At 31.8% G+C, this 17,608-nt stretch overlaps 1 protein-coding gene and 1 pseudogene across 1 annotated transcript; one reads left to right on the forward strand and one right to left on the reverse strand.

The window, feature by feature from the left end:
• Window positions 1-7,229: 7,229 nt before the first annotated feature.
• On the reverse strand, window positions 7,230-16,015 carry LOC111615222 (insulin-like growth factor-binding protein complex acid labile subunit). Its single transcript, XM_023356632.1, has 8 exons — window positions 15,995-16,015; window positions 15,387-15,452; window positions 14,265-14,950; window positions 13,487-13,635; window positions 13,268-13,414; window positions 8,634-8,937; window positions 8,408-8,559; window positions 7,230-8,257 (listed from the first exon to the last, which is right to left on the reverse strand). Exons 2-8 carry the CDS (start codon window positions 15,387-15,389, stop codon window positions 8,112-8,114), a joined length of 1,587 nt encoding a protein of 528 aa, XP_023212400.1. The 5' UTR covers window positions 15,390-15,452; window positions 15,995-16,015; the 3' UTR covers window positions 7,230-8,111.
• Window positions 9,113-12,654, forward strand: LOC111615220 (annotated as a pseudogene).
• Window positions 16,016-17,608: the final 1,593 nt, after the last annotated feature.

A 17,608-nucleotide genomic window follows, 5' to 3' on the forward strand; every position in this document is an offset into this window, starting at 1 on the left:
TCCTTCGAGGTATTAATTTATATGATGTTAGCAGGTAAAACCCCAGTTAAATTGTCCATTTACCTCTACGATCATGTGCTAAAATATTAAGGTTACAGATGGGTTTTTATATTATCTAACGGTTTTATTGATGATAAATGCATTAATTCACCTTCTTAATGATTAAAAATAGTAATTTCCTCTGTATTTTTTACAGATCTTCGACGAAAATTCGATGTTTCCTCTATGTTTATCAGATGAAGTAGCCTTTCATTACACAACTCCTGCTAAAAGTGAGATCCTTGACCACGACATTTAAATATTGTGATGTAAATTTATAAAATTATATAAAACTATTTCATTATTAATAAATTTTATAGATTATTCTTTAAATGTAATGCGAGAAACGAAGCGACGACGCGACAATAAGAGACGATACAAAGATATGTTAAGCTTATTCAAGCGAGAAGCGATAGAATTGTAAACAACCACACGCGACTCGCTCCATGCATAATTGCGACGCGATAGTATCTGAGAAGCTAGATATTATAGACTGAAAAATATTATAATATCTACAATATTTTATATTAACAAAGAGTGTAAATTGATAGCGAACGATGCGATAATGCGATAAGAATAAATCATTAATCTAATTGTAACGTAGGAACACGACGCGATTAAGTTGAGATAAAGTAACGCGATAAGCAATGAAACTTTGATAGGGAAAGGTGACCTTGTTAGATGAGACATCGCTTCTTATGCGATATAATACGATAGACGAAGAAAATAAAGCGATTGATTATAAATATATAAAAGAAACGTACGCAATCTTTGATCGCGAATCGCTAGCGATGCTGAAATTGATTCAAAAATTACGTCAATGGCGACGTCGCAGGCGATAAAATTTGCATACGTTTATGGCATTCGCGATCTTATCTTGACGTGATATAAATCGATTCAATGCGATAATTTGCGACGGAAATATCGACGTCGCCCTTTCGATCTTCTATCTCATATCGTCGCAGTTATCGCGATGTCGCTCGCGACAACTGCGAAAACACAATTCCTGCATTCGAAGTTTTGATTCGAAAATCAAAGTTATATATTAACCAATTAGAATTCACTTAAAATTAGCTACTCGGAAACTTATTGATTAAACTCTGTCTCTATTTGTTTACGAACAGCGACATAAAATTTCGCTCGCGATATTAAATTCTCGCGAGCGAGAAGAATAGAAACTTTTCTACCTGTATACAAGGTAAATTTATTTAAAAAAACGGGAAATAATTATATCATAGATAATTATATACCCCCCACTTTCAAGTGGTTCTTGTATAACCCGCATCATTTCCGGTTACTGACCGAAATAATGTTATTAGTTATATAAAGGGGAGAAATAAAATAAATGATTTTTGTTAGATAAATATATGTCGTTGACCCTTCAGAAACATCTGGAATAAAATATTTGATTGAATATACTTCTACAGTAACAATAATATCCTTTATTATTCCTATACGCTTCAACAATCACTTCTTGTTAACAGTTTTGGACAATATATTTATGCAAACCGGCGACAAACTCAGGAAAATTCGAGTGAAAACTGAAATTTTCCATAAATTAAAGCACTTTTTGAAGTTTTGGGTCCATATAAAAGTCCACTTATAGCCTTTTAGAGGCTCATAAATGTTTTAACAATGATTAAAATAAGCCTTAGTGTAGAACAATAATGCAAAAACTATAGTAAAAACTTACAAAAAATGATACGAATTAACCAGATTTTCGTAAGGTTAGAAACTTTTTAAACTCGTCGAGCCTTAATTAAGGGTAAAAACATCGAATGCATGCCTTAAAGTATTTAAATCATGATCACAAAAGGCTCTAAATTAACAGAAAAGTCTGACTCAAATTACTTCTAAATTATGCTTTATGGCTCATTTCCAGGAGACATAAAGGCTCATTATAATGAAAAATACAAGCATTAATCACTATAAAGGCTCTGAATTGATAGCAAAAATGTAAATTCGTCTCAATTAAACTCGAAAGCATGTGTACGTGTGTGTGTATTATAGCATGAAAATCGTGACCGTAAAGGCACGTTATAATAAAATTGGAAGCATAAATTATTACGAAGGTTGTAAATTAGTAAAAAAATTGTCATTTAATTTCCACAATTTTAAAATTAAAAATATAAATAATTCTCACTCAGACAAACAGGTGCAAAACTTGTAAACAATTAAGAATAACACGAAAAGTTTATCGAAATGGGGGGGGGAAAAATATTAATTTTGCAATTCAATTTAATCTAATCACAGTTTAGAAAATATCTAAAAATTCCTCGAAATGTTTCTTTTTAAAAAAATAATATAAATTAATAAATATTATTAAAGTCCCATGTAAAAAAAAAAAAAAAAAACATATTCAACAGGAGGAAGAAAAAGGTAAACAATTCAATTGTAAATAACCTAATATTCTAACAAGTCGAACACGTGTTAAAATTGTCATTTAAGTGTATAATTTGCCCGGATATCCTCTGATATTTTGATGATTTATTGGAAGTGACACACATGCTAACAGATGTGCTCTAAAATCCTGTTTAGGTCACAGAACCTGGGTGCTGTGTTGTTGCAGGTCAACCAATCGTCTACTTGCCCTTATTTATTATCTAACGATTTTACGTAAGAGAAACACTCGAATTTCTATCGGAACTTCGAAAGGTGAGTCACGCATTGTAATCATTTCTAATAATATTATTGTGTAAGTAGTTTACTTTCTAACACCTGAATTGCATTATACAATACACTATACGCCTACTACACTATACAGGGTTGGACTGTGACTTGTTGTGGCTCTAATATAGGAGGACCTTCCCTTTCACTAAATGATAAATGTAAAAATATGAAGCCTTAAGCTTTAGACTCATAAGTTTAGCTTACGACCAATTTTAGTTATATTGTAAAGTACTGTATGTACATATTTACTTTATATTAACGTGTACGTATGCAGTAAGTATACTATAAAGGGTACAGAAGTTAGAAATTTTTTTATGTTAGGATGAAAAATTAAGTATTTGTACCCGCATTTGTCGGTTATAAAGCAGAATAGTGGGTCATCAAGCTGTGTAAAGTACTAAGTAAACCCTCCTCTACTTATTTAGAGTAGAGGAAGGCTTGCTTAGTACTCTCTTAGTCCTCTCTTAATTTATTGCTTTAAAAATTCTAATTTAATATGTTTATATGCGAAAATATAATTAAAATTTATGTGGTTGTTATTAAATCGTTGCAAAATATTTACACTCTTTTAAATTTAAAATTTAATAAATAATACATGGCGTAAGTGGTAAATTTACAATTGTATCGTCTACAATAATTAGAAAATATTTAAATTTTTAATTAATTTGATTAATTAATTTAAATACAATTATAATACTTTATGTTAATTAATTACACATAGGCTTATATTGATATGTTTGGAATTTTTACAGTTAATTTTGTAGTTAATTATACTTCCAGGTGTACTAAATTTATCTTTTAAATGCTGAAAAGTCTGCTAAAATAATGTATTGAGTATTTTTGTTATTTTTTAATTTAAAAATGAAAATATTACTTGTTTCCCTTTTGTAATAGGAAGTGGGAATGCATCAATTATGTAATTCGTTTGATTGAGGGTGANTTCTATGGAAAGTCATCACGGAAGGCATCTTTTCTTGATAGATTCGACGTGTTGCGTTGTCTTATCTCATCAATACAATACAATTCAAAACTCGACAGTGAGAAAGTTTTCTTACTCGCTGTGATTTGCCAGATTCCCACTACACAAATTGATGTCGATGATTACGTCCATACTTCATCCTTCATTTTATTGAAATCATAGTTTCAGGCATTTTAAAAACAAATCCTCTAATAGATCCACTTACAATCATCTGCGTATTTATGTCATAGACTTATATCTAATTGTTACTTTTTCTTCTAGAAACTTCTCTGCTGTCCATTTTGTTCGGATTTCTGCTCTTCAAGATCTCTGAATGAATTCCGTTCGTTCGTGTCAGTTATTTTTTATTTTCGAAGATTCTCTTTTAGTTTCTGTATCATTGTAAATTTCATTACTTTCAATTAGCAGACTGACACTATTTTCGGGATAATCCGTTTAAAGGTGACAACCATTGATCTGTCAGTTACTTCGGATGGCACGAAGTCTTCTTCACTGCATAAATCTTTGTTGAAGTGCCATATACCAGTTGACTGAAAATCAGTAATAATACTTTTTAATGTTGAAGTATTTGGTAAGCTACAAGTATACTCAGCAAAGGAGGAATATTATAAATGACTATTGTCTTTTCAGGTTCCTTATTCATACACGCATTAAAAGCAGAAATATAATAAGTTTTCAATGGTTCAAATATCGATTTGCATAATGGCATGAACTCTATTTACTAAACAAGTTTACGGTGTTATTTTAGGGATATTTGGACAAAGACAATGTCTATATCTCCTAAAACTCCCAATATATTAAAATGAAAGGATAACGATTTCATTCTATTGGTACACTACCTTTTTAATGTATGGCTCTATATTACTGTCTTGATTTAATGTTATATTGTAACCGGAGCCGTTCCGAAAATGGGTAGCCAGTAATAACACCTTACGGAAACCATACAACTTGCTGGTAAATGTTACGCGCTATCTATCGTTCCACCCCATTCCCTATGTACTGTACCCCCACTCCCATGCACCTTTTTGTGACTATCAACACTTTCAATCCCGGAATTTGTAATTGTTCTGTAACCACAAAGCTTTTCGTCCATATGTAACGCGCCATAACTATTTGTACACTTTTTCTTTTTGTATCCTGTACATGTATCATTCTATTTAAATTAACTGTGTTGTTTGCGCTGATAGTCTCTCTCATCTTCATCATCTTTCCTATCACACTTTCACTCCTCTCATCCATTCCCCTTCTCATTTTTTTCACCCCAGGCGATACCCCTGAGTAGTCCTGGTCTTTCGCCCCTTTCATTAAAAATAAAAATATATTACAATGTTGTCTCGTCAATAATTGATTGCATTTACACTCAAATGTGAAGTGTGATTATAACGATAACAAGGGCTGATTGCTCTCTGTGTGCCTGGAGTGAAATACATCATTTAGTGAAAAGTAAGAATTCTTTTCTGATGACTCATCCACAAGCCAAAGAAGTCTGTCTACTGCAAATTTTTCTTTACAAAATGTATATTAAAATACCAAAACAGATAGAACGCAATTATTAATGACATATAAATGCAACTGGCATTAATAACAGCACAGTAATTTATGTCATAAATCATACAATCCTGTAATCAGATTTCAGTAGTAGTAGTAGAAGATAGCATGTTTTACAATGTTACACGATGAAATTAGATTGCATGAATATACAGTAGTGTGGTTCAGTCGCAATTATGTTCTAAACTTTATAGCCAACGTTTCCTCTAAGCGCGCACTGATTCTCATCAAATTACACAAATGCTTTTACTTCCTGTACACAAAGCCGATATCGCGACATCTGCACACCAAACATTCATGATGATCCAATAATTTCTACACACAGAATGATTCTGAAGGATTCTGCAATATTATGAGAAATGATAGTATGAGTGATCGTAAGCAAACCACTTCATATAAACATGTTTCAAATTTCTTGTCTGAAAAGATTTTGCTCGGGTGCATTTTTCCACCGCACGAAAAATGAGAGAAAACATTAGTTATAGCCATATTTGTCAAAAAACTTTTGGTTTTCTGAGTCAGAGATTATTTAAATCTAAAAACCGATCTTTAGTAACGGATTTTACCCCAAAAAAAGGTAATGCAATTTCATTTTCATTTTTTTTTTCTAATAATGACATGGCGTTTGCAGCCGTTGTCGTCAGTCCAAACGTTATCTCAGCTAATTGCTTAATTGAAGCATGTGATAGAATAAGATACCTAAGTCACTTAGGTCCTTTTTTCTTGTTCTTTTTTATTTTCTTGAATGAATTTTATATAATAAAGGACTCCTGTAAAACACGCAATATTCTCATAATTCTTGTTAATTTGTTAACAGTCGTCGCTAAATAGCGCTAATTTCCAACATGGCGGCTACCGTGTGAAATGCATTCAGCTTTGTTTATAAAGTTTATTATTACAGCAATACATATTCTTTTATCATGGAGACCTCGTAATCTAACTTTTTGGACGAATAGTGAAAGAAAGCCTGAAAATCTTACGGAAGCTTTAAGATGAGAGACAGCCAGAGATACGAAGAATACGAACTATTGGAACAATTGTCACCATAATGAATTAAGCCAGTATCTTTAATAACATGAACACAGGCGTATCTTTCATAATCAAGTGAAACAAAAATGTATACTAGAAATAGGCAATTTCGGTACTTATGAATAAAGTTTTATAGTTTACGGACAAATGGGGCTGACTGAAAATATTTTATTGAATATAATTAAAGTACTTTTTAAATACACTTATCTTAAACGGTAACAACGCATTCTATACAGCAATATTTTCATTATTTCTTCCAAAATAAAGAATTTATGAAAATTTTTGTCGATTTCTGAAAAGTTGTTTTTCTTTCTCCATCCTACGCGTGATGTATATTTAAAACGCAATTCAAATTTCAAGTTTATCATATAACAGATTTCTGTATTATACTTTTATGTGCATGACATACACTTTAAATATGTGTACGAACAGGCTTTCTCAGTCAATATAACATCTACGAAATCTTTTAGTCAATATAAAAAAGCCTACCAGTTATCGATATAACCACTCAATACTGATAGTTGGTCGCGGGTTCGTACCTGACCAGTTGAAGTTGTCAGATTTTTTTCACGCATTTAAAATCTATATACGAACCATTCTCTTATTAAAAAGCACGGGAGGCATTATGTTGATGGTGTGAGGTAGCGCAAGATGGTCACACAGTGTTTGTTTACTTATCCTATAATCGAAACTAAACCAAAAAATTCGTACTTGTTATTTAAATACTACAAATCTTTTTATGTACATTTGTAACATTCCCCGCTTACAAAATATAATCATATTTCAAAGATACTCAAAAAGTTTTTCATGATCGCATCGCAAAACAACGTGACCCTGAAAAACTGTTTGTGTCTTTGAATGGACTGTACAAAACTATAAAATATTTTCTGTGTTTTTTAAACATTTATTGTTCCTTCTTTTAAATTTTCCTTTCTTTCTTTTGTATGATTAAAATACTGTTTTATTTCGTTTGTAAACATTTTTTGTCGTAGTGTTCATTGTTCTTTTATGTGGCATCCATGTCTATCAGAATATTCAGCCATTGCTGACTTTTCATTGTTGTTTATAGTGTTCATTGTTCATAGTGTTCATTGTTCTTTTATGTGGCATCCGTGTCTATCAGAATACTCAGCCATTGCTGACTTTTCATAATATTATTTTATTCACGCTGATATATTCAGTCGTTTATTTTCATACTTTCTGTACGCTTTTCTTATATCATCACTGATATATTGTAATTTTTAAACGACATTTTTCTTTTATTTTAATTTATGTTTATCGTTTTTCTCTCGGCTCTGTATGGTGTATTTTATCTAAATTAATGTAATAGTCGCTACCATCTTGCTAATTTTGTCATAGCTTAGCCCTCCGATCATACAACATAAAAATTTTATTTCTGCCTTAGGAATATCATAAATACCCGCTTTTTCCAGAGACATTGTCGCATTACATAAGCATTGATACCTCAACCTATTAAATGTTGAATATTCGTTAATTCAGAGTTGTCATTTTGTTCCATCTACAAATTATATTACTGTGCTGTAGCTGAAAGTACCAGCTTTTAAAGATACTAGTCAGCTTCCACTTGGTTCGTCTCACGCTCAATCCTTTTTCCTCATTCGTTTGGGACCGTCTCCTTCACTGCAAATAATACTACATATATGGTCTTCACTGTAAATAATACTACATATATGGTCTTTGTTCTGTTTGAAAAAATATTTTGAAAAACTTCGGTATATAAAGTAAGTTACGAATATTTCTAGTTTAGTAAATAATTTACCTGTCAACAATGTAAATAAACATTACACTGTAAATTTTACTTTTATTTTTCATATTCGATACTCATTTAGCAAACGCCATGATCAAAGTCTACTTTTCTCAATAGACCTAACTGATATCCTCTTAATTGCTGTGGATATTTGCATATTGCTGGAACTTTTAGACGAAACGGAATAACCCAAGCCATGTCGCTACAACAATACACGTCATTTTCTGTAACATATAAAAGTATCATCATCAACATCACACTATACTTGTCACACAAATTTAAGACTCTATAGTTTATTGTTGACAGGACCAAACGTTGCAGGTAACAAGGATAAAGCAGCAACAATAGAATTAAAACGTAATGATGACACTTACCCATTAATACAACTCTCCAATCTTTATTGTGTATTATAGGTTTGACAACTTCGAATGGCAAATTATGGAAACGATTGTTGTTTAAATATACTGCTTCTAGAACTGGCATATTTGTAAATATGTCCTTTGGCAGATTTCTTAACTTGTTACCACTACAGAATAACCAAAATAAAAGGCAAGCTTTTGATAGACTCCAATATATAACTATGAATATTTTAATACTTACATAAAAGATATAGATTTTAAACGCCTAGCCATAGTAGGTAACATGGATCTATTGACTTCGGTCAAATTAAGCTTTATTAATGCCAGCAATTTCAAGTTTTCGTACGTAGAAAATGCATGAGGATCAATATAATCGATTTCGCAGTTACTTATGGCTAAACCTTCCAAGATTTTATGTGGTATTTGTTTGAAATTTTCGCCGATTGGTCCTAACTCGCTCGAATCGATATCAAAACTTTGAAGATTCTTTAAAGCCGCAAAAACAGACCAGTTCCAAGATTTTATTCCTTTTACAGTCGACAAATAAATATNAACAGGAGGAAGAAAAAGGTAAACAATTCAATTGTAAATAACCTAATATTCTAACAAGTCGAACACGTGTTAAAATTGTCATTTAAGTGTATAATTTGCCCGGATATCCTCTGATATTTTGATGATTTATTGGAAGTGACACACATGCTAACAGATGTGCTCTAAAATCCTGTTTAGGTCACAGAACCTGGGTGCTGTGTTGTTGCAGGTCAACCAATCGTCTACTTGCCCTTATTTATTATCTAACGATTTTACGTAAGAGAAACACTCGAATTTCTATCGGAACTTCGAAAGGTGAGTCACGCATTGTAATCATTTCTAATAATATTATTGTGTAAGTAGTTTACTTTCTAACACCTGAATTGCATTATACAATACACTATACGCCTACTACACTATACAGGGTTGGACTGTGACTTGTTGTGGCTCTAATATAGGAGGACCTTCCCTTTCACTAAATGATAAATGTAAAAATATGAAGCCTTAAGCTTTAGACTCATAAGTTTAGCTTACGACCAATTTTAGTTATATTGTAAAGTACTGTATGTACATATTTACTTTATATTAACGTGTACGTATGCAGTAAGTATACTATAAAGGGCACAGAAGTTAGAAATTTTTTTATGTTAGGATGAAAAATTAAGTATTTGTACCCGCATTTGTCGGTTATAAAGCAGAATAGTGGGTCATCAAGCTGTGTAAAGTACTAAGTAAACCCTCCTCTACTTATTTAGAGTAGAGGAAGGCTTGCTTAGTACTCTCTTAGTCCTCTCTTAATTTATTGCTTTAAAAATTCTAATTTAATATGTTTATATGCGAAAATATAATTAAAATTTATGTGGTTGTTATTAAATCGTTGCAAAATATTTACACTCTTTTAAATTTAAAATTTAATAAATAATACATGGCGTAAGTGGTAAATTTACAATTGTACCGTCTACAATAATTAGAAAATATTTAAATTTTTAATTAATTTGATTAATTAATTTAAATATAATTATAATACTTTATGTTAATTAATTACACATAGGCTTATATTGATATGTTTGGAATTTTTACAGTTAATTTTGTAGTTAATTATACTTCCAGATGTACTAAATTTATCTTTCAAATGCTGAAAAATCTGCTAAAATAATGTATTGAGTATTTTTGTTATTTTTTAATTTAAAAATGAAAATATTACTTGTTTCCCTTTTGTAATAGGAAGTGGGAATGCATCAATTATGTAATTCGTTTGATTGAGGGTGAATTAGTCGCTTAATTAGGCGAATTAATTCAGTGTAAAGCGATTTATGTGTGTAGTTTTGTACGAAAATTAATCTTTTTAATGTTAATTAGTTTATTTAATTACACTTAAATCGGAGAGAGTTAAAGAACTTCGATAATCTTAAATAAAACCAGTCTGTAGGGGAAACCGGAAATAACGAAACACGATGACAAAATTACATTGTTCTGTAGCTTGTTACTTTAAGATTATGTAAATGTTATTTATCAAAAATACAATGAAATACAAATAAACTGTGTGCAATACAATTAATTTAATTGTATTGCACATAGAACAAAGTAAATATTTGTTTCGAATTAAAGCAAAATGAGAATAGCATCTTCATCTCCATTGTCTACTTCAGCACGTGAATTTAGGGTCCACTTAAGGCAGTTCTGGCCGATCCACCCTTTAATAAAGGTTACGTTTAAACGATCCACCCTTTAATAAAGGTTACGTTTGAATATACTGTATGTTAGGAACTGAAAAATTACAATATATAAGTACGGTACATGAATTTACACTTAAAATATATGATACCACGAAATCTGGACGTCCCCTGACTTCATTTCCCTGATATTTTGCGATAATTTAAATTTAATTTTGTAGATTAGAATAATAATAAGTTAATTATGGCGCCACACTCCACACTTCTTTGGTTTTATCTCAATGAGTGTGGGGTCTTTTGCATTTGGAAGCTCTGGTTAATTTGAGTTGGCCTTAAATAATCAAACATTTATTGGACTTACAAATATGTTTGTAAATGTGAAATACATTAAAACTTGCATTTTATTATCGTAAAGAACTAAAAGTAACCTTGTAGATAATTGCAAGTTTTTTTAAAGAATGATTACCTATCTTCTAGACTTATCAGTTGTCTGATGTAAAATAGAAAATGGCACGTAATCTATTACACTTCCACGTACATCCCCCTCATACGTGGAAAGCATAATTAATACATTTTTTGATAAATGATAAGTCAAAATACCTATATAAGTAAGAGACATCACAATGCAAAATGATACATTTCGCTTATGATTTGAAAGAATGTAGAACCTTGTAGAAAAATTTGCTCATTTTAATACGAAAATTTTGTTGTTAATTGCTAAAACAATATAATTTTTATACGTTTTAACTTAATACAATTTTTTAAATCAGGTATGATGCTTTTCTACTGAAGCGTGCAATGAAGGTTTTCACGTTGCAGCTTTCAGAAAACTTATATTAATTTTGATTAAATGTCTAATTTAAATATGAGATATTTTGATTTATAAAAATATTTAATTTATTTTTCAGAATTATTGCCTATTTTAACCATGCCAACAATGATGCCCTACTCCGTCAACTGTGACGACTCAATTACCAACGATAACTGTGAGAAGCCCAAAGATCATCTAAGATTGGTTCTTCTAGGAGCTGCTCGTGTGGGTAAGACATCTTTAATTCAGCAACTGCTCTATAATAAATTCCCATCCCAGTATCGAGCTACAGTCGAAGAGATGCACAGAGCAGAATACGAAGTGGATGGATGCTCGCTGACACTCGAAATCTTAGATACGAGTGGAGCTTATCCATTCCCAGCAATGAGAAGATTAGCCATTAGCAGAGGAGATTATTTTGTATTGGTATTTTCTATAGATGACGGAGAATCTTTTGAAGAAGTGGGAAGATTGAAAGAAAGTATATTTGAGCTTAGATCACCTGAAGCACCTATGGTTATAGTCGCTAACAAGAGCGATCTAGCCGATTGTAGAAGAGTTAGAAAGGAGATTGCTGAAACTGTGGTAAGCATCGATTGGGAGAAAGCTTACATTGAATGTTCTGCTAAAACTGGACATAATGTGCTTCATATTTTTACGGAAGTGCTCTTTCGAGCACAGATACATTACGCACTGAGGAGAGCGGTCGAGAAGAGAAGACACTCCCTACCTGTTCCTCATAAAGGTGAAATTCCTTCCCCTAAACGTCACAGCTGTGTTATATCATAGATACACACAAACATTTCGTTACATATATATAAATTTCTGGATAATCGAGATCGACTGTGTACGAATTTCACAAATGTAACTTCAGAATAGGATGGTGAGACGTATGTATTGATATTACGTAACTCTACAGGTTTAAATAATAGAGTTTAGATCGATATTATGGTAGATATATTTTAAAATCGTAATTAAAATTTCACTATCATCAATTAAAAACACGAAAATTTATCTGTGACATTCGAGACTTCACGTCTCACCTAATTCTTAGAAGTGCTTATGTTTAATCTACAGAAATTCATTTGTAGCAGCTTGTGTAATTCATACACAATCGATTTTTATAACCAGTATATTTCATTATGTTATTAATCACTGTATTATTGCTATTTTTTCACAGTATTCTCAATTATTTAATCACAAGTATATTTTTTTATATTACACTATATTAAATATATGTATAAAACAATAAACTTAGTTTAATAAATATGTACTCAGATAGCAAATTTGTGTGCTTATTAAGAAATTTACACGCGTGTTTATTCATTAAATTCGTCAAATTTTATTTCGTGTAAACATAGGTTTACGCCGAATTTTTCCATAACCTAAACAAGTTGCCTCTTAGGATCTCAGGTTATGGGTGTATAGCCTAAAGCCTCACATTTTCACATATATCATTATTTGGTGGACAGAAAGAATCTGTTATATATTATAGCTTAAGACCACAAGATGTCTAAGTCAATCCCCGTGTATATTCTAAAAGTTTCGTGTCGATTGGTTGAATGGTTTGATGAAATGTGGCAAAGTAACAAATGGGTGATCTGTCTCTTTTATATGGGAATCTCACTCTTGTTTTGGTGTTAAGCAGGTGAAGAAACTTTTCAAACTCTACGCGGCCATACCATGGGTCAGGTGCGAACCCGTGACTACCAGTATTCGGTGGTTTTTAACCATTTCGTGTCGAACGATAATTATTTCAAGATACTCTTACATAAGGGAATAATCTATGTAATATATAAAGACATTTGCAGTATAATTTATTAATTTTTATGTTTTTAAATCATTTTACATCATTTTAACAAATTGCATGGTGAATATCTACAACTTCCAACTCGTTAATCTCTTTACCTCTTACTATTGAAGGATTAGCACATTTACCTTTGATATTTTTATTTATTTTTAATTGTATTAATTCTTCCATCGAAGAACAACAAAGAATATCATTACCTGTAAATAATGCAATCAAAATTATTGCCGTTGCAAACACGTGACCTTCAGAATATTGCAAAAAATCTTTACCTTCAAGGGTAATTTCACGATGACTACCAGTTAAAGGGCGGAGCAAATCAGGAGATAGAAATTTTAATTGGTTATTTGCCAGATTCACGTGTATCAGATCGGGCATCTTTTTAAAAAAATCATCAGGCAATTTTTTTATCTTGTTATTTCTGTAATATAAAAGAGTCATATGAAATTTTTAATGGGCCATTAGTGACATTAAAACTGTTAATTTGTCGTGGATTTACGCCTGACCGACTGGCCACGTGAAGTTTGCCAGGTTTTCTTCTCGTGTCTAACATCTAAATTGGCCCATAGAAAATCATTCCGGGAGGCAAAACCCTTTGGCAGACTGCTCCAGTGTTGCATTGTCTTATTCCATCAAACCAACCAACCATTAATAAATTGAAGAAATAAATAAACCAACATATTATTAATTTTTGCCCATTATTAACTTTTTAATAAAATCTCATTAAAGTTTGTCACAGCTGTATCAGGATTCATTTACAAGGATTGATGGATGGAATAGGACAACACAACGATTTGCAAAGAGGTGAAATTATACCCTGAAGACTTTCTACAGGGAAACTGGTCTTTATTTAGGTGTTAGACACGTGAAGAAAGCACAACAACGTGACCAGTATGTTGGTCAGGCGCGAAGCCACAACTTGGTGTTAGCCACTCGACCACTGATGAGTTCTAATTTACAAGAAGATAATACTTGAATGACAAACCTTCTCTTTTAAATTTACACATAAACTAACAACTCTAATTATAAAATATGATATAAATTACTTACTCCAAATATAATAAACTTAGTTTCGAGGGTACAGTAAACATGGATCTCTTCAAATCAGTAATCATGTTTTTACTTAGATCCAGACTCATTAAATGCTCGTGTTTGGCAAAGGCTTTATCGTGTAAGTAACTAATTTTGTTGTTTTCTAGTTCGAATTTATTGATTTTCTTCGGTGCCAGAAAGGAAAAATCTTCAGAAATAGCAGATAAGTCTGAATCTCGAATAACCACATAGTTTAATTTAAAGCAGTCCTCGAACGGCTTCCATCTCCACGAATTTAGCCCTGTCACCTGTTCTAATCTCAATTCTTCCAAAGTTCTCATCATATTACCGAACATTTCGTAACTGTCTTGAAGCTCCAAACCTAAAACTTCACTAGATTTAACCGTTAGAATGGAGATAGAAAATGTTTTCCATACATGAGCCGGTAGAAACATCAATTGAACATGGCGCAGTTCTAAGCTGTACACCAAATAATCATTGAAAGATCGAAGGGATTTTGACATTTCCTGGAAATTCTCGTAGTTCTTGCATACAACATGCAATCTTGTATAACGGATTTCGCATTCGCAATTAATTAATTTTTCTTTTTCTGGGCAAACGTTTAATTTGTTTCCTTTGCAACACGCCGTTAGCATAAGCACGTAGAGTACAATTTGAAGGCAATAAATCCTTCCTAATGCTTCCTATAAGTAAGAAATATTAGTTGTAATTAAAATTTAACTTAAATTAGAGAATATAATTATGAAACTTAAAATATATTCAAATTTAATATGTGCTGTTTCATATTCTATATTCTGTACAACCTTCAGATATTGCATTATTGTAGTTAAATGCCAACCAGTGGCCAATTAGAAGATTCGTTTCTCACCAACGGGCTAACTCACCACAGAGGTCCTCTTGGAAAGACTTTCTATAATAAATCAGCTACTGTTTAGGTGTTAAACAAGTGTTTAGGTAGCCCCTTAGCAAATTACCGTATTCCTTCAGCCATTAACTAATCGTATAGTTAAAAACATTTTTATCCTCTTTTTCTCAAATTAAACACAACACTTCGAATCTTTTAACTTATAAAACACATTAGAAAATTAATTTAAAGCATGAAATTACGTGTAAACTTACCATGTTTCTCTAGATGGAAAATTGTATAAACAAGATGTAGTTCTCTGTATGATTTCCAGATGTTTTCTTTGAGATAAATATAATTTAATATCAATTAAAAATAAATTTCAGTAGATAAATAAAGTTAAATAAATGATAAAAAGAAATAATTAACTGTTAAGTTTTATCTTATAAATTTAACATAAATTTCAGCCGTTGGTAACCGTATAACGAAGTTTAAAATGTCAAAATATGAAGCGTGAAATGTTAATTTTAATTAATATTGAGTGTTTTCTTTATCGCAATTAAGTAAATAAGTGTGTTCTAATCTACTTAACAGTATGTAATTAATAGTTAAATTATAATTTATCCGGAGGAAGTTGATAGAAAATTGTAAATTTCATACAGTTCAGCATTTTAATTCCGTTTAAACTTTCATTTAAAGTTACGTTTTATATTTATTTTCTTTAATCATTAAATCACTTGGATCTAAATTCCGAAACTGTAGGCAAATAATAGGAAATTTAAATTAGAAGAAGGTAGGACTAATTGTTTACAGTTGTACAAAGGAAACGGACTATATCATTGGCTTGCTCTAAATTACTGGCGCGAAATTCGAAGGCTATTACCTGAATGTCAATAAAGCGTAGTCTTCTTTGTAGGCCAACTTCCTACACAATCGTTGTTCCAAATTTTATCCAATATTTCTGATAGAGCTCCTTGATTTTCTCTACCTTGGACCTGCACCAAAGTATACCGTATTACAACTGTCCGAAGAACGTGTGAATATCTCATACATAAATAGAACTGAAAATTAACCTAAGCTGTGAATGCCAAAAACATAAAACAATGGAACGCATCTACAAAGACTGTCCCTCCACTGAATACCAAAGGTAATTTACATCTTATTTCCATTCAATTCAAAAACTGATAGCCCACTAGTGCCGAGTGGATAAAACCACCGTACACTGATCAAGGGTTCGCGCCTGGCCAACTGGCTAACCACATGGAGTTTTACGGGCTTTCACATGTCTAACACCAAACCAGGAGCTAGTTTCTATGGAAAGTCATCACGGAAGGCATCTTTTCTTGATAGATTCGACGTGTTGCGTTGTCTTATCTCATCAATACAATACAATTCAAAACTCGACAGTGAGAAAGTTTTCTTACTCGCTGTGATTTGCCAGATTCCCACTACACAAATTGATGTCGATGATTACGTCCATACTTCATCCTTCATTTTATTGAAATCATAGTTTCAGGCATTTTAAAAACAAATCCTCTAATAGATCCACTTACAATCATCTGCGTATTTATGTCATAGACTTATATCTAATTGTTACTTTTTCTTCTAGAAACTTCTCTGCTGTCCATTTTGTTCGGATTTCTGCTCTTCAAGATCTCTGAATGAATTCCGTTCGTTCGTGTCAGTTATTTTTTATTTTCGAAGATTCTCTTTTAGTTTCTGTATCATTGTAAATTTCATTACTTTCAATTAGCAGACTGACACTATTTTCGGGATAATCCGTTTAAAGGTGACAACCATTGATCTGTCAGTTACTTCGGATGGCACGAAGTCTTCTTCACTGCATAAATCTTTGTTGAAGTGCCATATACCAGTTGACTGAAAATCAGTAATAATACTTTTTAATGTTGAAGTATTTGGTAAGCTACAAGTATACTCAGCAAAGGAGGAATATTATAAATGGCTATTTTCTTTTCAGGTTCCTTATTCATACACGCATTAAAAGCAGAAATATAATAAGTTTTCAATGGTTCAAATATCGATTTGCATAATGGCATGAACTCTATTTACTAAACAAGTTTACGGTGTTATTTTAGGGATATTTGGACAAAGACAATGTCTATATCTCCTAAAACTCCCAATATATTAAAATGAAAGGATAACGATTTCATTCTATTGGTACACTACCTTTTTAATGTATGGCTCTATATTACTGTCTTGATTTAATGTTATATTGTAACCGGAGCCGTTCCGAAAATGGGTAGCCAGTAATAACACCTTACGGAAACCATACAACTTGCTGGTAAATGTTACGCGCTATCTATCGTTCCACCCCATTCCCTATGTACTGTACCCCCACTCCCATGCACCTTTTTGTGACTATCAACACTTTCAATCCCGGAATTTGTAATTGTTCTGTAACCACAAAGCTTTTCGTCCATATGTAACGCGCCATAACTATTTGTACACTTTTTCTTTTTGTATCCTGTACATGTAT

This window comes from Centruroides sculpturatus, unplaced genomic scaffold (genome assembly GCF_000671375.1).
Source record: "Centruroides sculpturatus isolate CEXI.00-Female unplaced genomic scaffold, Cexi_2.0 scaffold2387, whole genome shotgun sequence".
Taxonomy (NCBI): Eukaryota; Metazoa; Arthropoda; class Arachnida; order Scorpiones; family Buthidae; genus Centruroides; species Centruroides sculpturatus.

Excerpts from the sequence above, each read along its gene's own strand:
- LOC111615222 (XM_023356632.1), bottom strand. Across the intron at positions 13,636-14,264 it reads CTAAGTTTATTATATTTGGA|AAATAACAAGATAAAAAAAT; the intron begins GTAAGTAATTTA and ends TTTATATTACAG. Across the intron at positions 8,258-8,407 it reads TTGGAGAGTTGTATTAATGG|AAAATGACGTGTATTGTTGT; the intron begins GTAAGTGTCATC and ends TATATGTTACAG.